This window comes from Temnothorax americanus, unplaced genomic scaffold (assembly GCF_048541705.1).
Source record: "Temnothorax americanus isolate GAGA-0224 unplaced genomic scaffold, ASM4854170v1 Scaffold3, whole genome shotgun sequence".
In the NCBI taxonomy this organism is placed as follows: Eukaryota; Metazoa; Arthropoda; class Insecta; order Hymenoptera; family Formicidae; genus Temnothorax; species Temnothorax americanus.
This window is the reverse complement of record NW_027509442.1, coordinates 6,593,182-6,617,520: the sequence shown is the minus strand read 5'-3', so window position 1 is coordinate 6,617,520 and position 24,339 is coordinate 6,593,182. Positions and strand designations below refer to the sequence as shown.

At 39.6% G+C, this 24,339-nt stretch overlaps 1 protein-coding gene across 10 annotated transcripts; it reads right to left on the bottom strand.

Moving 5' to 3' along the window:
• Positions 1–84: 84 nt before the first annotated feature.
• Positions 85–24,089, bottom strand: LOC143900676 (diacylglycerol kinase theta). 10 transcript variants are annotated; one of them, XM_077412287.1, is made up of 18 exons: positions 22,339–24,089; positions 13,068–13,147; positions 12,423–12,525; positions 12,090–12,310; positions 11,665–11,836; positions 9,404–9,547; positions 7,774–7,905; positions 7,559–7,693; positions 7,342–7,459; positions 6,972–7,159; positions 6,651–6,863; positions 6,431–6,565; positions 6,053–6,227; positions 5,611–5,945; positions 5,211–5,538; positions 4,958–5,117; positions 4,753–4,860; positions 85–4,114 (listed from the first exon to the last, which is right to left on the bottom strand). In XM_077412287.1, the coding sequence occupies exons 1-18, from the start codon at positions 22,472–22,474 to the stop codon at positions 4,019–4,021; spliced, it is 2,979 nt and encodes a 992-aa protein (XP_077268413.1). In that variant the 5' UTR covers positions 22,475–24,089; the 3' UTR covers positions 85–4,018. The 10 variants fall into 10 exon arrangements, with proteins under 10 accessions (XP_077268413.1, XP_077268409.1, XP_077268408.1 ...); XM_077412283.1 differs by having other exon boundaries at positions 85–3,498; positions 7,783–7,905; XM_077412282.1 differs by having other exon boundaries at positions 85–3,498; positions 22,339–24,088.
• Positions 24,090–24,339: the final 250 nt, after the last annotated feature.

Sequence of the window (24,339 nt, the reverse complement as noted above, 5' to 3'; positions counted from 1 at the left end):
AAGTCGGGTGAAATACGTAGGGGAAAGCATAATATACGGAGGTAAACTTAACGCAGGGATTCAGAATAAAGCACTATATCCAGCTTGTAGCACATACATTGATTTATTATACGTAGATTGTTCATAGCTTATTGTTTCTCTATTTTTTATAGCAACAGCAAATATACTATAGTTTGGTCAAATTAACAAATGTTTTGTTTTCTCCAATCTGCCGCCGATGTGATTGTCCACGTCGCTACACCGGATATAACGTGAATAATCGAGCCGCGATTTACATCATTGGCAGGTTGTGACACCCGGAGGCCCGTTCAATCATCCGGGCATGACGGCCTCCGCTCAAATTTGGTTGCCAGTGGATTTAAGTTTCATCTTTTCTTTTTTTTCTTTTTTTTTTTAATAGTCATTTTTCATAATCGAAGACAGCCACAAGAGAGGTCTATAGTTATGATAATTAACTAAGTTTCACACAGCGCGTACTAAAAGCGTACTAAGAAGTCCTATCGGTCCTCCCACGGTCACCTCCCACGTATCAAAGGTACGCGCTGTTCCCCCCCCCCCCGCTTTTTCATTTTTTGTTCGTTTGTCTTGTTTTGTTAAACGTTTACACGAAACAACGCAATGTGTACGTAATTCAAAAGAGTCCCTTTTTCCCTCCCCCCCACCCCTTTTCCCCGAAGAATACTCTTAACGTTAAGAACCCCCGCCCCCCTCCCCCGCACTACTTCCTCTCACGTCCGGCGCATTAAATGCCATCGCGATTAACTGGCGAATCCGTCTTATTATGTATAGTCCCTACTTTTATAATATATTATGTACAATTGTTTTGGCACCGAAGTTGTCTTGTCCCTTTCACTTTTCTCTCTTTCTTTTTCTTTGCCTTTCCTCCAAATCGCACCGATGCCAGCGAAGATCTCCAACGTGAACGTATGTGGGTCCGTGTGTATCCGAGAGCGACATCAGGTAAAAGGTATTTTCTCTTTTTTTTTGTCGTTACTCGTCTCGGCGATCGCTCGGTGATCAATGATAGCACTCGATGACTCGTGCGCGCCGGTACGCCAAGGATCGAGGACCTTGGAAGCTCGAGAAAACAGTCCGTTTGTTTAAAGCACCTCTCGAAGAAGAACAGATCTGTCCCCGTGGTTCGTCGCCCGTCACGAACGCCCCAATTGCCCTCCGTCTCTCCCTCGTCTTTCCTTTTTGGCATGGTTTATAAATATACATATCTCTTCGCGTTTCCACCCCTTTCCGCCGCTTCGCGTTACAGTGGAATGTGTGCGGCATCACCGAGCTTTCGTCGTTTACAGGAGCCTGTCAGAGCCAGTGAGGTGGTGTCAGTACATTGCCAATCCGACTCTCTTGACATTTTGTGTAACGCGATTCCTTTCGTTCGCTTTTGGCGCGATCCCATATGATACGGAACGCTCGTAATTAGTTCGACCGTTTTTTTTACGTACGTTCCGCCGATTTCTATATCCACGAGCTTATATTTTATTCGCAATGATTGTACGGAACTACAATCTGGAGCCGAGTGCAAAGTGAAATAGGTTCGCGCGAACAACGTACAATTATGTTTAATAACAATGACTAGTTCGACCAATGTTAATAATGCTTCAAATAATAGAGGTGCCATTCTAAAAAATTATAATCCGCATATTTCTCCCTATCTTCGGGGCCAGCATTTTCTTCACAAGATTATCACTTGCCCCTTATAATAATCTTTTTTCCATGCTAAATATATAGATCGCATCCAATAGTTTCGTTATTTTTTATTTTTATTTCTTTTCGCGATTATATATATAATGAGCATAATTTAAAATTTTTTACGGCGTAATTCCTGCTTTTTAAGCACACACCAACTTTGTTTCAATTTATATACAATAACCCGCAAATGACAAACAATTTTTCAGAATTTATATTGTTGAACGTTAGCAATTGTTGACAGTTTCATAGGCTGACATTCACCCGTCACATTCATGAATTCCATTGACGAGTGAATGGAATTCATGATGTGTGTGATTCCGATTCGCATAAGTTTTGTATAACGCAGATATTCCACCAATTACGCTCCGCTATAATGTATTTTCCAATTGTTCCATGTAGAGGAAAACGCGAAAGCGCAGTATGTGTGCGTGTCAATAATATATATACACTGTTCCGATAGATATACATAATGGAGGAATCTGTGGGAAGGAATCTTGTGACTGAGAGACATGCGCCAATTGCACTTCCGCGAGTTCCGCTTCATGGGACATTAAGAAAACACATTTCGGCAGCGGAATGTCCGCGGACGGACTTCGTTCCGTCACACAATTCCACATTACGCATACGTTCCGTACCATGGGATCGCGCCATTACGTTCCTCGCCGCGGAGACGGATCGGCAAAGCGCTTAGCCCGCAATGCGGGTTTTATATCGTTTATGAAAGTTTACATTAATTTTCTTCTTTTTTTTTTACCTTCTTCTTAACCGTATCCTAGAAAAAAACTGACTGCCACTGGTTCTCAGCGAATTCCAGACTGCCCAGCAGTCAGACATACATAACAATTATCACAACTTAATACCGTAATACTAATACAATATTATGTAAATATATTAATATTTAATCATAAATATTCTTTATATATATATATATATATATATATATATATATATATGTGTGTATATATATATATATATATATATATATATATATATATATATAAAATATATTATTAACAACTGACGGTCTGTGTTTCTATATCGTGCGATACACACGTTTCGTATCGTAATACTGCAATAGATCGGTAGAATACCATACGAAACGTAATATGCATTACGATCTCCTTCCCTCGTCCCCGATTACAAAGCTTGGAACGTAAATGGAAAACAACGCAGTCGTAAGCACGCGTAAGCGTGTCCAACTTTTCCTTTCGATACTGCTGGTTAATGTACGTGTATGTGTGGTAACGTGTGTTACTGTGTTAAAATCTATTATAATTTTACTAAAAAAATATCGATCGATAAGAGCTACGTATGGTGCTAGAATTATTTAACATTTAAAAATGAGATCTAGTTTCATTTTCTATTAATGTAAGAACAAACATTAAGAATCATTGAGTCGATAATGGATCTTTATGCTGTATTATATGTGTGTCCGTGTATCTGAAAACCTTATCTATCCGTCCCCTCCTGCTTCCACGAGTGTTTTTTTTCTTCGCGTTGTAAGTTGTAAGTACTTATGTTAAGTTCGTACAGCGCGAACGCCGTCGGACGATTTCAAGGCCGATTTTGTTTGTTTTTTTTTTTGTTACGTACGCTAGTCGATCAAGTTCTCTATAACGTGGCTACGTGCCCTGCGTCTACCGCGTCAACGTGTTCGATCACTTTCACATAATGTTTGTTCACTCAGAAGATGTCTTCGTCCGGATCGCTCGATGGTGCAGCCTGAAGTGCCAACTGCATGCTGGATTCCGTGTTACGCCGCTTCATTTTACCCTTAGTCTTCTTCAGCATCGTAGCCTAGGAAGGGACAGGATCAGGGAGCGCACAAAAGAGCAATCGATAAAAATTGTCAGTCAATACCGCTGACAAAGTAGAAGTAATGTATAAAGTAGAAGTAGAAATAGAAATAGAAAAAAATGGAAATTACAAACTCATGGTTAACTTATATACGGTGGAAAAAGAAGGTAGAGAAGAAAACGTTTTGTAAAGCTAACACTACTATCCGATATATAATGCGTCTAATCCACACATTACAAGCTCGAGCTAGCTGCATTGGATCGAGGCATCGAGAAAGGTATCACGGAAGTTGATATCGGTTTTGACATGCATCAACAGAGGGATCGGGGGAAGTTTCCTTTCCTTTTTTTTCTTTCCGTATAGATGGAATCGTTTTTAGATGGCACGTTTATCACCCCGAGACTCCCCTCTCGCGCGTGCGTTCCGCTTATGCGCGTCGAGGAGTCTAGGCTGTGATGTCGGCGCATCTTACGAGATACGTTTAAACGATCGAGCAGTTGTAAGTTGTGGTATAGTTGGATTACTCGTCCGTGCTCTTGCCCCCCTCCCCATTAGCAGGTAGAATCGACGGTTCGGTATTGCGACGCTTGATCTTACTTTTCTTCAACATGGTAGCCTGAAGTGAACAAAGGAACAAGGAGATATTAGTCGAGTGCAATTAGGGGAGGAAAGCATGCGCTGATAGGTATCAGCAATCAGGTTACGCTTTTACGGTGAATACGTAGAGTATTGTAATATGGAACGAAAAGTGCTACAAACTAATAAATAGGAATGCGCCTGTTAAAAAGATTTTTACGTGCCACAAGAATGTACGCCCCATTATTCTACTTAAACTCGAACAGCAAAGAAATCTAGTTTATTACGTTTCAAAAACATAGAAATATATATCAACAAATTAATAAACGGCGATACGAGTCAGGCGCGGTACGTACTGCGCAAGTAAAGAAATTAATAGTTACAAAAGTAACAAATTACAATGTATATAATATACATATACATATATTCCAACTTAATTAACTATTAATTTCTTTCCTTGCGCACCACGTACCGCGCCTGACTCGTATCGCCGTTTATTAATTTGTTGACATTTTCACGAGTCCAATGACATATTTGAATAGAAATATATCACTGCACTAATATCGAGATATCACGTTATCGTGTGTGGTAAATGATATATTGTACGTTACGATTCTGTCCGTTATTTTTGTGGAATTATGGGGGAGTTTTGTAAGAGCTCTTACGTCAAAGTATTACCTTGAGTGCTGATTTCAAGACCACGATGTCTCCCGGACTCTGAACCCACGGTTCACCGTCTACTTGTACAGGTATGTCTGAGTTTAAGTGAATTTTTATGTGCCCGCCCTATCGACCGAAATGCAATGACGAATAAATTTATATATGTCGCATCAGGAAGGAAAGACAGGGAGCATCTGTATTATTGATTAATTTTATAATTTACCTGCGCTATCCTCATAGCCGTACGTAAACCCGACTGTATTTGTCCAAGATGCATAACGCCTGTGACTCCGACAACTTCCAACATGCCATCCCAATGATTTGGTGTATAAAATTGATCTTCTTTGGTATCTGGTCCCCAAGGATTAGCACCAGAACCCCAACTAAACGAGAAAGAAAAGCACCGTTTAAAATAGCGTATAAAACATCCTTCCTATTTTATATAACGACATGCATTATCTATAGTCTATAGTTACCTTAAAATGTTCAGAATTATTATTCCTTCCACTTGTGGTAACTCGACCAATTTGCCGTCTACTTCTAATCGAATTTCTTTATGTAAATCTTTGCACGGTTTACGCCTGACCATTTTACGCAAACCCATCGTTACATACACGCCTTTATTTCGTAATCTGCTTTTGAACTTGTTAGGATTTTCTTCTCTCGCGTTATGAAAGTCCAGACACAAATCTGCATCGACGCCAATGCCAAAATAATTATTCATTACGTATATTTGCGTATTGTCTTCGCTAGTTGTACCAGAGCCTGTAATATGCAAATGGCGCGATGCTACTTGCTGAGAGGCTGTAACATTTTTGCCATTAAAATTCTCCTATTTAAATTACTAGTTTGCGGAGTTATTAAGAAACTGATTACCTGCGCCTCTCTTACCTGCAGCGTTACAAACTACTTGAGTTGTTTCCTTCTCATCTGGATGAAAAACTACGGTCCACCTATCCAATATTATTTCTTCCGCATCGATAACGTCTCGCAACAAGTTTAGTGGATCTTCATCACCCGTGTAGCCTGAACCCCAACATAGTACGCGAGCAAGGTCGTTTCCCGTTCCCAAAGGTACAATAGCGCAAGCGGGAGAAGAACATTGGCTATCCTGACCAACATTATCTAAACATTGTAATACCCAACCTATCGTTCCATCACCACCACAAACTAATATTTTGTAGTCCTTTATGTGACGGAAAACGTAAAGTCTGCAACACAAAGAAAGCACTTACTTACTAACTTGCGTAAAATTATATCATATGTGCTTCGGACTGTAATAAATATGATATTATTTAAAGCATTATGATCTACTTACCCGGGGAGGGGTCCGCCATTATCAAGATCGAACACTTGATAAGGATTTAATAGTTTACGAAAACTAGTAATTAGCTGGAGTCCTTGGCAACCACCAGATTTTACATTTACAAACACGAGCAGCGGTTGAACGCCCATTGGTACCATACTTGGCTCGATACTCGGTAAAATCATTACTTGTAAAAAAAGAAAAGATGAGAGAATATTTCAATGCATATCTCATTAAAACTAAAAAGCTAAATTAAAAAAAGCATGCATGTAACTGTACCATATCAATGAATCTCTATTTTGATATTGATCGATATTATACTTTCTCGCGTCTCAGATACATAAAAATATATTTAAAAAATATATATATATATATACATAATAAAAATACCTAAAAGAAGTTTGTCTTCACATTTTGTCTCTCGCAACGTGTATAATGCTCTAACCGCTGTATCCAGATCTTCATATATGATGACCACTGAACCATATTCGTAATAAATTGGGCCAATTGATGAAAACCTATTTTCTACAAAATCCAAAAAATTATATATATAACTAGATATTTTTATAATTCTGTAAATAATAGTTAATTTTTTCATTAAATCACCAACCTTTTCCTAAAAATTCTGTTAACATGTTTTCGTAACTTCTTTCAGAAAGATTTTGTGGTAGGTTGCCCACGAATAAAGCCAAATTAGGTCCATGGGGATCTTGCTTTAGTTGTAGATAAAACCGCATCAGTTCCATTTGTCTAATAGAATCTTTTCCCAGCTTTTTAACGATATCCCAGGGTCTTTCATCCCAGGAACAAACTCTTTCCGTTACTAATAGAAAGAAAACTTTTATATTTTTCGTGCAACGCACAAAACGGAATTTTAAAGAATATTCGATTAAATTGCAAACGTCAAGTTGAACAAAAACTCGAAACGTACCACCATGGTCTAAAAGAATTTCACTGCACCTAAAGTCATCACAGTTAAAATTTTGTAAGCCAAACTTTTCCAGTGCTTCGTTTATTAAGTCTGCGACGGTTGTTGCTTCGGTGACAGGTACTATACAGAATGACTCTGATACCTGCAATCTGCCGGGATAAACTCGTACTTCTCCGCTGTCGTTATCTCTGAAATCATATTGCAATTACGTTGTGCCAAGAAATTTTTTTTTAATTTACTTTTAATACAGATATCGTACAACTTCTAATATATTATTCGTCTTTCACCGCATTTTGTTATATTAAAAATTGTACAAAAATAAAATATTCTATATGTTTTCTTGTATTAGATAAGTGTAGCGTAAACTTACCTAAATCGCAAGAACACAGCCGGACGTTTGCCTTCTTTGCGATTTAAATTTAAAACAGGCGTTGAGTCACATAACTCAGTTTCCTCCTCGGCATACAGGTCAGTTAAGTAAAAGTTGCCTGAATTTTCCCGAAAAAGAGTTCATTAGTTCAATTAGTCAATTTATCGAACAAGATCCATATTTATTATGTTAAATAAAATGGTCCGTATGCACATACTAGGATCTTTCGTGATGTGAAATGCGCGCAGTGCCGATGTGAGAAACTGCTCTATCGTAGCCTGCCTAGGTACCGAAATTACCCGAAATATTCTCCGCCTCAAGGAATTGTTGCCATCGTACACCTTAATCATCTCTGTATGAGAATAATATCAAAGTCACAGATTAAAATAGAGAAAATCTGGAAACTATTATTCGGAAGTTATATTGAAATACCTTCGTCACCTCTTTCTTTGTCTTCTTTCTCTTTAGGAGAACGCGGATCACGGCCATGCGCTGCACCCTGTGTCGGTTCTCCATTGTCACGATACCTTGGATCGCTACCAAATTCTTCCGATATGCTCCGCGCTATTAACACAAAGAAAGATCACACTTCGAATGTTAGAATATTATTAATAGAATACAAAAATACCTAAATGTAATAGAATATTATTAATATGGAATACAATAAATACCTAAATAAAACATAAAAAATATCTGTATATGTATGTATAATACATCTTCTTCCGCATTCAAATTGAGAGAACGTTTCATGTTTTTTACTCAGATAACATTAATGGTGTCTCTCTTGAATTGAAAAGCGTTATAAAATATTTTATATCATAAAGCAATAAAATTTAATGCAACTTAAAACATTATCCTGTATAAGCAACACTTTTATCATTAAATTACCATATAATTTATTTATAATTTATTAATTTTCTATTAATTGTGGAAATTAATTGTGGAAGCAGTGGCGTATAACCACCATTATATACAAATATTCGAGAAAGATTTGCATGAAACAGATATATATATATATATATATATATATATATATATATATATATACTCTAAGGAAAATATATAATGAATAAATTTCAGAACATTTTATAAACACAAAGAGCGTTGTAACGACTCTGTTTATCATTCAAAAATAAATTACATTTCTTACCATCGATTATTTACGATGGGTTTGTAGAACACAGACACGATAGGAAGAATTAGTCAGTAGTATTCTTGAACTTCATTTCACTGCATAGTAGAGTGATAAGCGTCATGGAATCTCATAGCATCCAGTGGGCTGAATGACAGTGCATGCACTGAAGCGAGACATACATACATGCTAAAACGTAAACAGTAACAAAATAACATCTATAAAAAAAAAGGTTGGTGCACTATGATATTTATGTATGTAAATGCATGTCGTGTGACAGTTTATTACAGATATTATAATGCAATTTAAACAAATCAATTTTGACAAATATATCATTGTTTCCTATTTTTTTAATTAATTTCACGTGAATAGTATCACTTTGCTAATATTCACATTTGTTTGAGTCAAAGAAATTCATACAAGAGAGAAAAATAATTTTATGAGAAATTGTCTATCAGAAAATTAGCTCAACAAAGCTGTACTTTAAGAAAATATATTTATTTCTCTGCATAATGATTTAAATATAAACGTAATAAACGTGATTCGTGTGTTACATTTTATTTTTCTTATTGTGTTTATATATGAAGTGTGTTTGTATGTGTGTTTATGTAGGTACACACATATTAATGTAGCAGTAAAGTGTCACTCGGTAATGTCGAAAAGTATGACAGAAGCAAGCTAAATATTCGCATTGCTGTTATGCAAAATAAAAAAATTTATATATATAAATAAATCTGATTGTCTTTTTAATACAGCGCTTTCTCCATTCTAGCTGCAAATGTCGAATAAGTAGTTACATGTAGAGATAATAACAATAACGATCACTACAGCGTATTTCAAGTTACTCTCAGTCTCGTGTACGATAAGTACATCTTAGAATTGAGTACATTCACACAGATGAATGTCTGACGATGATAATATTCTAGATACCTCGAACATAAGGAGGGGAAGCATGACAATTTCCATGGCAGCTACGTGGCAAAACTAGCGAAAGACGCCTCAAAGCTTCGGCTAGGCGGCCTGCAGCCCCGTTTTGTTCACTCTCAGCGAAATCGAATTGCTCTCCGATGTTATCTTCACATAGAAGCAAAGATAGACCGAATATTTTAACGGTTATCACAATTTCAAATCTATAAATTTTATCTCTGTTTAAGTATTTCGTAATACTCTATTGTGACTTGTGTTTACTGTCCCTCTCTTTCTTTTTTTCTCTGTCCGTTAATTGTAAGTTTGCTTAATTATATACAAAGACTTGTTTTCTTTGACATCAAACAATTAATGACACACCTAAGGCTTATGATTATAAAAATAAAATGTTATTACTTTTAGCTTTTATTTTGTAAACGCCAATTCTATTTATACTATCTAATTACGAAGCTCTATGAAATAGGTGTTGCATCTATTAAAATATATTATGCCTATTTAAAAGCACATTAAAAGTAGCAATTATAACAAGAGCAACCAGCCACAAAAGCCATAGTTTACAAATATATTGTAAACAAAATATGTAATTAAAATATATATAACAGACGTAGCTTTAACGTTGCTTAAGAAGGTTCGTGTGATTATAAATCACAAAAAATTTTATTTGTATAGTTTAATTTTCACATAGTGCGTTCGTCGTTCGTCATGATCCTAAACTCCTGCACGATAAGAAACAAACATTTTGGAAATCTTCACCTACTGTCGCAATTGACGATACAAGACTCACGACAAATTCTCAGGTGGCATATTTGATGATAAATGATTGAATCATGAATGTATTATGATGATTATACAGCAGTCACACTTTCTATAATTCATAAATTCATTTCTAATCTCTGCATCTAGCACACATTTGCTATGTAAAGATTGCTGTAAACCATAAAAATATCTCGTAATATTTTTCTACATTATTAACTCAATTCCCTTTCTCTCTATAAAAAAAATCAATGTTTATAATTTAATAACTTCTTTAAAAAAAATCGTATTGCAGAAATGTATGGAAAGCTGAGAGTGTGTGTGTAAGAAACTGCAAGTAGCAAATATATAGATACATATATATATATATATTTTTTTATATGACATATTAAAAATATCAAATTGACTACAAAAATCTGACTACTGATAATATTCGACATAGACGTAGTTTTTCAATTTATGATACAACGGAACAATGAAAATTTAAGGCGATAATAATCTTTTAAAATATAGGTATAGGGTCTTTCTCGTTTCATATCGAAGAAAGTCAACGTTGCATGCTCTGAAAAGAAGGAAGAACATGTATATGTTTACAAAACCGACGGTTTTATACACGCGTGAGTGAATGCTAAAATAATATCATGCAAAAAGTTTATGTTCCAAAAAATTACTTATATTTTTTACAAGTACCTCTCTACTAATGTATAAGAAATACTTTTTAAGATATATTATACATTCTTTTTTTTTTTTTTTTTTTTTCAAACTTTACATAGTATACGATATCTTTTGCTACCAATCATCAGTGCATATTTGCATACATGTACATGTGCTATGCATAGTAAAAATAGAAAATCTCATACATATATGAGAGACAGTGTGAAAATAATTAATTGTGTCAATAGGTAATACGGAAATGCTGAATGATGGATTGAAAAAACTTCATAAAGCGCTAATCAACAATGAAATTCACAGTGCACACAATGGAAAACGCGATAATTTATACAATGTTCAATTATATAAACGGAGCAGCTCAAGCAAAAACTCTCAACGTCATATTTTTGCCATTATTTGTTATCTGAGCTTAATATATCGATATCACTTGTTTAGAGACACGTAGGATCTCGTAATCCAAAAGTGATATGTGTCTACCGCGATTACATATACACACAAAATTATATAGTTATGCTATATATTTATAGATAACCATGTGCATTAGTAATTATCAACGCGGGCATGTGTTTTATCGATTACAGATACAGTTTAATTTACAGCGTTGACATCTCTAAATGGCTAAATTATTCAATTTTATTAAAATCTCTGTATCTCGCCTTAATCTCACTCTTCTTTTTCCGTTATAAGAGAATTGCTTTAACATTCAAATTTTATTCCCGGCGGGATTGATTAAAAAAATATTAAAGTGCTTTGCGGCACGTGACAAAGCGCAATTCCTCATTCTATTATTCTAATTACCTGTTAACACGCACATTGTAATTAACACGGCAGACACTTACGGCAAGAATACTCACGCGCCAGCACTTCTTTACGACGCACTTCTACTCCGATGATGGCTTCCATGGGAACTTCGGTACGCGGAACACTAACTGCATGTGGCGGCAGGTATATTGGTTCCAAGTTACCAAAGGTGCATTCTTGGGGAATATTCTTGTAACAATACGCGTGCGACTGAGAGACGAAATCAAATTTGTCATTAAACACTATTTTAACGAGGAAACGAGGGGAAGGGAAGCTTTAATCGTGCTAACGAAATATATGCTTTCCTTCTCTATTCGTAAGAGCATTATGTATCACATTTATCAGCAATGCAACATAATATTTAATTCTAATTCCAATTCCGCTGACGGAACAGAATAAATAATCGCAAAAAAAAAAGTTAAAGGCGATCTAACGGCGATATAATAATGAATCTTTCTTTTACCGTCATGCCACACCACTCGCAACGAAACCCGGCAAGGCACTCGGCAGTAAAACAACTCTTCTTGCACACGGCACATTTCGAGCTGCTCGGAAGATTGCCTTCCCGCCAATGATGAGTGTGCCTCACTGCTGACAGATCCTTCCCAGGTAGGTATGTGGCATTCTCCTTGCAGTCTGCCACCGCGAAGTCTTGGCATTCTACGTGCACGAAGTACTCGCATACTACGGGAAACGTAGGGCGCGATTAACATTTCGCAGAAACCCAAATATGCTAAACGCCCTATATCGAGATATCTCGTATATCTCTTATCTATGGATAGAAGCTCCGGCTTACTTTCACAGTGTATGCATAGATTATCATCCAATCGTTTCCGACAGACGTTGCAGAATTTCCTTTTGCGATGTACTTGTTCGGACCAACAGTGTGCAACCGGGTTCTGCAACACATACAATAAAGAAACGCTGTTAATCTTACATCTTGTATTAACACTGTTAAATTCATAGCGTCAAATTACACTCAATTTCAATCATTTTTAACCATTCCTACAGGTCGCAACCGCTCCTACTCCAATATGTCGTTAATTAAATTAAAACAATGTTAATCTAACTGAAAACTAACGGTGTTAAAATAATAAATTTTGACACGCATAGTAGTTAATTGTAACAAAATGTTGTTTAACTCAAAGATATTGGTCGAAACATCCTTTAATATTTAATAGAATAAGGGTCTCAAGGGAGGGTCCCAAGAAGTGCGGACACGTAAACGCGCGGCAACAAGCGAGTAACTCTTCTCGACGTTCCCGTTCAGTCTCTTTTCTCTCAACTATAATCCACGTAAATTATTTTATCGCAACGTTCAGTTTATTTTACGATGTACCTGGGAAGGTTGCTTTCCTATATTCTAAGTATAGGCGTTATATTTATGCACAGGCGGTTATAATCCTCGCGCGGCGTGGAGACGGATCTCCCGTTGTCTTACCTTAATCAGGCTTGCCGCGATGCTGGAGCAGGGAGAGACGACGGCCTTGAGACAGCGGTCGTGCACCACGAAGTTACACACTGCAACGAGAAGAAGAAAAAATGAGAGAGAGCAAACTTTGGAAATTCGCGGAGGAGGGGGAGGGGGAAAAATCCGCGCGAGATTAATTGCGTTAAATCGAAGAGCGTTTACCGGCTAAGCGGTGTACACTTTAGCATAAATCAATACGACCCGCTCATGTCGTAATTTATAACAAGATCTTCTGACCTTTCGCGGTGTAAGTAAAAAGCATCGAGAATCATACGCGGCTGGCGTTATTTAACGCCTCTACCGAACGGCAAATATGTGAGCGGCGGTCTACCAAAATTCTGCAGAAACTAAAAAAAAAGTTATATACATATACTTGTTTAGAAAATCATCAGGTCTGTTAACGCCTTGCGGCGTTCTCTTTGTTCTCCTAAATGTTTTCTATGAAGATAACACGCGCTTCTCTCTCTCTCTCTCTAAAATATATAACATAGATTCCGTGAAGTTGATACTATAACTGAAGATAACACGCGCTTCTAAAATATAACATAGATTCAGTGAAGTTGATACTACGAGTCTGTTAATATTATCGATTGCAAATTTTAGGGTCAATATCGTGAGCACCGTGTTATTCCGGCGGAGTGGCCCCAAGTCCGGAGTCGAGTCGCGCGCGGAAAATGAAGAATCGCTTCGGCAATTTCTCCGGCGAATTGATATATTTCAGGGTCGGCCGAGGTGACGGAGAGTCGGAGACAGCGTCATCCGCGTATCCGTCATCCACTCGATACAAGGTGACGGGTGTCGCACGTTCCCCTGTCACGCGCGCGAGCGGTAATGTGTGTGTGTGTGTGTGTGTGTGTGTTTAATCGCGCCTTCTATCGCGCTCTTGCCGACGCTAATCAGGCAAGATGTGGGAAATTTGTCGCATCGGCGCGCAGGTGCGGCCCGAAATAGTACTGTGCATCCGCTTCGTTAAGAAGGAGCCATCAGCCGCCATCGACGATCGACCGTCGTTCCACGAATGCCGAGTTAACTTTAACTCGCCGAGTGGGCAGCTCAAATCGAAAAGAAGAGGTACTCGTCATCGCCGTAGAAAAAAAAGGATCCGCGTCCGTTTACTTGTGCCTCTTTTGCTTGTGTCTTTTCAACGGTGTCTTCCGTTAGCGAATCGTAAAAGATACGACGCGCTAGAACTCGAGGAACGTTCACGTTTAACGAACGTTCCAGGCAACATTTAAAATCCGTTCCAGGCATTTGCAATGTTTAAGATCCGTTTGAGACATTTGCAACGTTTAAGATCCATTCCGGACATTTATCATGATTAAGGTCCATTCCAGTTAGACATTTGCAACGTTTAAAGTCTATTCCGGGATTTTGCAATGCTTAAGATTTGTTTCAGGAATTTGCAAAGATCTATTCCAGATATTTGCAATGATTAAGATATGTTTCAGGCATTTACAATATTTAAAGTCTGTTCCGAGATTTTGCAACGCTTAAGGGGTTACAGTACTTTAATAGAAGTAAAAATTAGGAAAAGTTTGGAAAGTTGTAAATTAATAGGAGTAAAAATTTTTTGTTACGTATATCTATTAAGTATATATTTAACAGTACCTTGGTATAAAAAACTAGACTTTAGAGTGAGTATTAACATCACTGTGCCCATTTATTAGAATTGTATTTTTTAAAACTGTAATCACGATAACTTGAGAACAGCTTATTCGATTCACTTCATATTTGACGCAAATGTTTAAATTGTCTATATCGGTTCACGGAGGCAAATTTCGCAAATTTCATAACCATTTTTTTACTTATTTATTTTACAAGCTCGAATTTTTCAGTAAAGAAATTAAATTTGACTTTACGTAACTCCTATTTTCCAAATTATTATTTCTCTTCCAAATCCTATTCATGAACCACAATAACTGACCCTAATAAATAAATAAAAATTAATTATACTGATTTTAGATTACTCCTGTTGAGGCTAAGTTGGTGAAGTATAATTCTTTTGCAGAACAGAATTGAAATGAACACAGAGTGATATTAATATGCATCATAAAATCTAATTGTTTTATACAAAGATATATCGTTAAATGTAGTCAACATACATAACAAGTAAACGCACATAACAAAAAGTTCATGCCCCTATTAACTTACAACCTTTTACAACTCCCCAAATTTTTCCTAATTTTTACTGCAATGTGACGGCCTATACCACCACAAGACGCAGAGTAGCTCATCTTTTTGCGCCAGACGACGCATGACGGCAAGACCAACTCGTAAGTAAGTCTCAATTACGATTAAATGCTTCTGAGCCATTTTTAAATCCACAATGCATTAGGTTGTCCCAAAGTTCATTTCCTGTTTTATGCGTCCGACTTTGTTAGCAACGGGAGAGCAGACATGTAGCTCGGTCGGTCTTTATTGATATTTCTCGGTCGGCTCTTTATTGATATTTTGATGTTCGTCTACCTTTTAACTTTCCAACAGTTGCGTTTGTTCGCTCAAAAAAGTGTCTCGATCTCTTTTTGCGCGTTCTGAATAAAGATAAAGAAACCAGAAGAGAGATTTGATTCTCTTTGGTCGTTCCCAACAAGCTGCTGGCGTTTGATTAGGATGTTCTATTTCATCCTCCTTATACTCCTTACACTTCGCCCATTTTGACTACTACTTGCTCCTTTCTTCAAAAAATTCTTTTGTCATAAAAAATGTGGCTCTCTAAATGACATTAACATTTATCTCGATCAGTATTTTTTCAGTAAATTAAAAACTAAAAACATTTTTTTTAAATAACGTGAGGCTTTTATGACAGATGAAGGAAGGTGGTAGAGGTGGTAGAGTAGAATGGTCCATATATACTCTTCAATCCATTTCTATTATAAATTAAAAATTTTGCATTAATTTCTAGTAAAAAAAACGAAAAAAACTTTTGGAACAACTTAATATATCATATGCGGTTTTTAAATCGATCGGCCCTTTCAGTGCAGCTTGTCTCAAATCACTAACAATAAGTTGGAACTGAATTTCAGTGAATTTCATAAATCAAAAACTGAATTGTATAAATTGACTGTAACTTTATTTAGTAATCAACAAAATAGAATAGGTATTTGCAGGCAATCACAGACGAAACAATAACGGCATTATTAAAATGTAGCGTGATACAAGTAAAGGGCAAAGGTAATAATACTGGTAACGTGTAACTGTTGTCATGCATTTCAAGAATCAACGCGCATAGACCAGAGAGAAGTTAAAAAGGAAGGGAGAAGATAAAAAACGATGATATTTACAAATGATGTCCCAAATCGATCGGCCCTTTCAATGCAGCTTACTAATGTAATTAACTTGGTGATTTGAGACAATCCTTGCCCTACAGGGGAGCTCGCTTAAATTTGTCCCTAACTGAGATTTACTTAACGAGTCTTACCGTCATGCGCCGGTTAGCGCGGCGTCGCGTCGTTGTAAACTGGCGCGAAAAGATGCGTTACTACTAACTTACCAAAAACTGTGTAGGATCAACGCAATGTGGAATATAAAATAGAAACAGAATTTCCGACGCATTGGATTTTAGTTCTCTATAGCCTGTATCTGATTAATCACAGTTTTTCAGTTTTATTATAAGTTGAAATGGAGTTATTTCTGTTGCCTGGCTTATATTCCCTGTTCCTATTGCCCGTACCTTTATATCGCGTTCAAGCCTTTACTTCTGTCAGGGTCCTGTAACTTGAGGTAACTTTCTAAAATCTGTTCCAGGCATTTTCAACGTTTTAAATCTTGATCCGAATTCCAGTATTCTTTGACGCACTTGCAGTTATACACGTGACATGGTCGATTCCGCTGTGCGAGCAGTTATGCAAATCTATCCTGATATAGGCCTTTAATGTATACATGCATACTCAACCGTGAATTTTACTATATGTTTATATCAACGTTCATCAACCAATGCAAGCCACCATTCGGCTACTCGAATATACAATCATGAGCGACAAAGCTGAAGCGTTGAAAGATGCGACATATATCGTGATTTAGAGAGATCTTTCTAAGACTCTCCGAAAGATCGCTGTGTTCGAGTTTCCAGATCTGGAATCTATTTGTTTCCTTAGCTATATTTCGAGACCTTTTTCTTTTTCCTTATATAGGAACAAGCTTTTACTCTGAACGCGCGAGAAGAGAAAAAAAATCTACTTGTCGAAAGTCTCTATCGATGTTGATCTCGTCTACATCGAGTTCGAGAATTGCTGAAAAATTAGACTTAAAAAACAGCACAAACGCGGACACATGCGTTAAATCGTGCATTCCTGGAAAAAAAAGAAAGAAAAGAGAAATCCCCTTATACATTCCATTAATTCCTCGGTAATCATATAATAATCTCGAGTACGGCGGGTATCGGTTTTCAATATACAGTATTAGGTGATCACTTTGGGACTCTCTGCATGCTTTTATTACTCGATTAGCTTTCGGAGCAGGTGGTCGTCCTATTTATAACGATCCCGATCGATCAGTAACAGCGTGATAAGTTAACCAAAATTGCCTTGGCCTAAGATTGTCGTGCTTTTGAAGAATCTGCTTTCGATGCTGCGCGAGAGAATGCCGTCGCGATTGTCCCTCGAATCTAAACGTTTTCTGTATATCAATGTCGGCGATCGGGTCTCCGACTGTATTCCTATATAGCAGTCTTATCTATTATAATATTGATCGTCTACGCGACTGCGTTCCCTTCTATACTCGGTTCTTCTACTTATACAGAGGAAAGAACATATAAAACCCGATTGACAGAAAATGTATGTGTAGCGCGTTAATTAATATGTATCGCAGATTACGTTTCTCCCGTACGAGATATTTCCGCAGAATAAACACATACATCTAAAGCGATGCGGTGAAACTGCAATGTAATGCGACACTTGAGATTTTCATGCATTCGATATATGTGATATCGTTGTGATGCCACGATACATATGATATCTTTAATGGACGATTTTACAAACAACGCTTTTACTCGCCGCGCAATCATCAATTATCATTGTTTAGAGAAACATTACCCGAAAAGAGTAAAATAAAAAGGGTACGCTGCTCTCTTGTATACGGTACACATAAGAAAACGTATGACAGAATATGCTGTTAATCTATCTGGTAAACGCAATATCTATACGCATTATCAACAAAGAACATCAAGCATCAGTTAAACTGTTGGAAGATCTTGCGAGGGGGAAGCTGAATGATATCAATATTAGCTAAGATTGTGGCTTCTTAAGTGCGTGTAGCATCGTCTTCTAGACTGATTGATTATAAGTTGATGATCAGTGCATCTCTCTCTGCAAACTTACTTTTTGAACACCTAAATTCAATCAGTTTTTCGAGCAGCTTATTCTATTCTCTTTTGTTTCCTTGGACAAAGCGTACGCAAAATGAAATTAATATCTCTAATTTTTCATAAGAAAATGTCGTTTACACCGCAATAATTCAAGAAGATTATTCGTAAATTCAATACATATTTAAGTATATAAATAATAAATATATGACTTATTTCATTTTTTTTCTCAATTTCGAATAAATTATGAATTATTCGAATGCTAGTTTTCTGCTTTAATAAATCTTTTGAGCTTGATATTGTATCTGATTAACGATTACGCAGATAAAATAAATATAATAAAATAAATTCATGTGTCACTTAGGGCTCCATTTATGAGCTAAGATGCCGTGGAAAATATACAAATTGCTGGGAAAGCAAGAATGAATGAACTAAATAAAAATTGCTGCTATTTGCTCATCATGCCAGATATAATGTGTGTGATAAACTCAATATATGTGTTATTTTCAAAATATACTCAAAGAATCATGATCGTGATACTGTTATTCGGTTATTAAAAGACATTCATATTTCTTTCAATGTTTATTTCGCGTCAGTAGTATAATACACGTCCTCTCTTTAATCTTGCTTTCCAAGTTTTTTACATAATCTCATATGTGCACGTTTACAGTTCCCGATATGTGTCTTAAAAAGAAAGATTCACGAGGAATATAATTGCAGCATTTTAATTCGTTAATGTAAAACACAATATTACTTATTATTGAAATCAAATATATGTATAATTCATATTCTTACTGTAGCTGCTATCCAAACATTTCAAACGTAATAGTCGAAGATTAACTAATACACAATCGAGATACCGAAAAAATTAATATCGCATCGTATGTGCGATTATTGCATCGAGATTAGAAGATTTAGGAAGATAAGCGTCTTTTTCGAATTACAATTGTATTACTTATTTATCATTATTATGTTACGCGCGTTATTAAAAAAAAAAAGATGGTCATAAGCAAAAGATTACTTCACCTTATATGCATTACATTCATTACAATTTGTTTGTAAATCGACATAAAAAGTTATTGTTATGCGCTTTTCTCATTTTTAATATCATACCGCAAAGGTTTTAATGTTCACTGCCGTTATATAACATTGTTACAAATGATTTGTTACGCGAATCGGAATGTCATGCATATGTGACGCGTATACGCTAACGGATGTGTCAACCGAGACCTTTATCTCTCGTTCTGCGTATGAAAACCGGAACCTTTTTACATACGGCAGCATCGTAAATGGATGCATTGCAACCATAAATAATTATTATCTAAATTTTATAAATGGTTTTAGATTATTTGTATATTTCTGTGCAATTTTATTTTACAAAAACAAAATATTGAAAAATTGATCGATTTAATTACAAGATGATCGTTACCGTTCTAATTATCGCGATCATTAATGTGTATTAATCATAGATTGTGAGAAATAAAAAAACTAGCATTTTTCATCAAAGATGTATCTCGAATATCATAATTGTTAAATATAAATAAACATATCGTGCAATAATACAGTTAACATTCAAAAAAATAATAAATTTCAAGTAAAAAATAAGCACGAAAAATCGGATTGTCTCAAACGAGTTCGTAAACAGCTACTAGGATTTTATATCACGGATTGAATTTAAACTGACAATGCTAAGTATAATTTGCAGACATAAAAACAACTTTATTTAAAGCAGCCGACGGTAAAGCGATCAATACATTGTGTAGCAAGGTTTAACAATGGCTTTAGAAATATAACGCTTTATCTTCACTTTTTGTGAAGTTAGCATCCCATTTCTAGGAATTCTATATAATTGATAGAGTTCTCTCACCAAACAATTCTGGAGCTCCCGATATGTCTCAAAAAAACTTCGGACGATTGAATGCAAAAAAAAACAGTATAGTCCGAATAAGATATGCCAACTTCACACTTTTCCAAGTATATAATACATTATATGAAATAAATGACTGTGGTATCTCTCTTTTAATAAATTTTAAAACTTTTCATAAATCAAAAGAAGTTTCTTTTTAGAGAAATCTGATTTTCTTAGAATCCTGATTAAAATAGAAAAGTTATCATCAATTTTCGTATTACGATTATTACGAAACCGTGAAGTTGACATCTCATATCTTCGCACCCTTATCGTTTACATCTAAAAACTTTTTGAAACGATTAATAATGAAATCTAAAGTTTCGCGTTCGCGTAATTTAATTTAGAAAAACGTACAATAATCATAAACAGAAACAACATATTCGCTTCCGGACATTATAATGGCCCAATGTAATGTTTTCTGAATAAAACAGCGACACAACTTCGGGGAACCTTTTTGTTCGAACCTTGTCCAACGGGCTTAAAGTTGCCTATCTTTACAGTGGCTCCCTAATGGCTCGCTTTGGGTCTTTAACGACCTGTTTAATGACCGTAGGTTCCTAACGAACGTTTTTACTGCCTACAACGTCTTTCCTTTCAGATGTTAAACATATACCAAGCGCCAATATCTATACACGTCGAGTTTACTTCTCGATGAAAGGAGCTCGAAAACAATCGGGGGATCCGCTGCCAAACGCGCGTGGCGCTCTGGAGGAGTGAGGCGCGGACTCGCGGACTCTCCTGATGATCGAACATTCCGACGTATCTGAAAGAGTGCGAGAGCACGGGCACACGGCTCGTTTCGCTCGCGTTACAACGAAGGTCCTTTACGCCTCTTTACCCGTCAGCGAGCTCTCACGCTTGCCCCCTCCCCCCCCCCGCCGCCACCACGAGACAACCCTCTTTGCCGCCGCCGTCGCCGCCGCCACCGAGCGCCCGCGCGCCCCTTCCAACCCCTTCCACTTCGGCAACCTTATCCATGGTCTTTCAGCCATACTACCCCACCCCTCGCGATCAATGCTCGTGAAAAGGTGGGCGCGCGTTTGCGCTCGCGCCCTCTGCGTATGCCGTCGCCTCCCACCCTCCCTGTATTTCCTTCTCCCTCTCTCTCTCTCTCTCTGTTTTTCTTGACGGATCACTCCGTTTCTCTCCGTCTTCCTCGCGCTCGTGCTGTTGCACCGATTCGCGCGCGGCTGGCTGGCGCTAAAATGCCCGAGACTCGACGGGGCACTCGGAACGCGACACCCTGACCCGATTGAATCGACGGATCCAACCACCTTCCGTTCATCCGGTATTGGTATCGGTCAGTCAGGATCAGTCGGAAACGCGACCCACACCTCGCGGGGAGAATTCTAGGCCTAGGAATGAGAGTTACCGAGCCGTTACCCGTTACCGACTCTATCGATCGACTTCGCGGTCTCGTCGAGAGCGCCCGCCGCCCGGTTGAAATTTTAAAGAACCCGACAACCTCGCGAGAGGACTGTTTGCTTTCTTTTGTTTATTTCTTCTTCCGACAGGCCGCGGGGTCGCGACTGATCGACCGGACGAATCGTGGGGACGCGAAGCCCCATCGCTATAATCCCGTAGAGACAGATATGGAAAGACGCGGAGAGTCTCCGGGATTGCGCAAGTATATTAACTCGAGGCTCGAGGCGCGACTTCGTACGCTCGCTCCTCGGAAAGCTCGCGCGCATCCTCCGGCGTGGGCAAGATCGGGAGATACGTATACTCTCTCCCCGTGGGGATATATCTGGAGGAGCTCGTCGTCATTCTCTCTACCCTTTTCCTTTTCTCACCGTACATTTTTGTCATTTACGCGTACATGAGAATATATACAGATCGTTTCGTAAATTGCAATCGTTCGTGGCGCTCGCGGGGGGGGGACCGGAAAAAGGGAAGCGCTCTTTCGTCTCCCGGAGAACGTATATATATATAACGAGCGCTTCCCTCTTTCTCGGCACGATCTATCAACGCTTCCGATTTAACGAATAATTTGGCGCGCGAGACAGTGACGGCGGTACCGTGGCAGATCTTACCTTCGCAGATGTACCCCTGCTGTATGAGGCCCCAGAGCATGTCCGTGCAGCTATGGCAGTACGTCGGCTTGTGAAAGGTTTTCTTACTGAAGCTGTGCCCATGGCTGGCTGGAGTCTCGGCCGAGACCGACGCCATATTCCCCGTTCCACCGCGGAACCGTTCACGCCAGATTTTCACCGTGAAGCTACGCAGGGCGCGCCGCGCGCGACGATGATGACAACATAATTACACGCCCGACACTACGTGATCTCGGAACCGTACGCGTACATAACTGCGTTGCTGCGGCGATGGTAGGAGTAGTAGTAGTAGTAGTACGCGTCGTCGCTGGCCGCACGCTGGCCCACACGCACCGTCGTACCGTCGTCGTCTCGTACCGCTCGTACGGCGCCTCGTCGTAACGTCGTCGTCGCGCCTAACACGCATTATTCCACGAGCCGCGCCACGGAACGACCGACGCGTCGGCAGCCACGATCGCGCGCGCCAGATGCGTCGTCGTCGTCGTCGCCGTAAATCGCCACCAATCCACCACCGATCGCCACTACTCCGATCTCGCGGCCGCCGCCGTGCATCACCGTCGTCGTCGCTGCTGCCACTGACGCTGCCCTCGTACTCGCTCGCCTCGCTCGCGATACGATGCGCGCGATGTCGCGTACGCGCATCCGACGAGTCGCCTCTGCCGCTGCTGCCGCTGCCACCGCTGCTGCTGCTGCTGCTGCTGTTGCCGTTGCTGTTGCTGCCGCTGCCGCTGCTGCTGCTGATCCGAGCGTACGCCGCCGTGTGGCCGCACTGACATCAGCCCCTTTTCGTCACCGCCACCGGCCAGTGGCGGATGCGCTGCCCTAGCGGCCTAAGTGGGGCGTCATATGGGGGCCGAGCCGAGCGAGCGAGCGTACGGGATCCGAGCGAGATGCGAACCGCCCTCTTCCGAGCCCGTAGCCTCGAGGGCGCGCTCCACTCTCTCTCTCTCTCTCTCTCTCTCTCACCCCCGTTTTTCCGATTTACCCTCGACGGATCGTTTCCATGTTCGAGCGATTTCTCCCTTCCCGCGGATTCCGAGTCGCGATCGACGGGATTTATTCCACGTGGGGAGCGAATGCTCCGCGACTCGAGAGATCCGGAGCAGTGGAGAACGGAGCGCGGGTCCGAAATGAAATTTCCGAACGGGGACGGAGGCCTCGTTCTCCAGCACTGCGTCGATGGCGACGGAAGTGGAGCGCGCGTATCTATCCCCGTCGTTTCTCGGTCCCTCGCAAATGCAAGCTCTCGCCGTCTATTTCCGATCGGTCTCTCCTCCCTCCCTCTCTCTCGCCCGAGACTTGTGTTTCAATATCATCTTGAATCGAGAGCCGAGCGTCCGCGACGTCGCGGTCGCCTCGAACAACGACGACGGCGCGCGGGCGCCGATACGTCGCTCGCGCGCGACGAGCACGAGCTCGCCTCTCTCCACGCGCGGATCTAATAAGATCACCACCCTCTCTTATCGATTCTCGCACCGAAACTTTCGATTCGATCGAACGTCTCTTCGATCAATCTTCGACAAGCAACCCTCTCTTTCCCATCGGAAAAGAAACTCTCGCCACCGTACGCGCGAACCAGCGATGCGGCAACGACGACCGATAACGCCGTTAACGCGCCGATCGCGACAACGCGCGCGGACAAACGGGCCAAGCACGCGGGCGATCCAGCGATCGCGACAATGGGTCGGGCATCGACGTCAGTCACGTCAGTGACGGAGGCCGACGCGCGACGGTGCGACGTCGACGTCGCTTACCGCGGCGCGGCGCGCCGACGCGGCTCTCCGCCGGACTTCCTCCACTACCATATGCACGCGCGCGACGCGGCGCGACGGCGACGCGCCTCGTGTCACGCAATCCGCCGCCGCGCGCCCGATTGTGTGCGATTGTGGGCTCCACCGCGAGTCGCGACTCCGCGAGCAATAGCGCGCCGAGAGATCTTCTTCCCCCCTCGCCTACCCTTTCGCCTCCCTCGCGAAATCCACC

Coding starts and splice junctions, on each gene's coding strand:
- LOC143900676 (XM_077412282.1), bottom strand. CDS start 22,474: ATGGCGTCGGTCTCGGCCGAGACTCCAGCCAGCCATGGGCACAGCTTC. Junction 9,548..11,664: donor GGCGCGTGAGTATTCTTGCC/GTAAGTGTCTGC, acceptor TTCTATGTGAAG/ATAACATCGGAGAGCAATTC. Junction 4,861..4,957: donor CGGCTATGAGGATAGCGCAG/GTAAATTATAAA, acceptor TTCGGTCGATAG/GGCGGGCACATAAAAATTCA.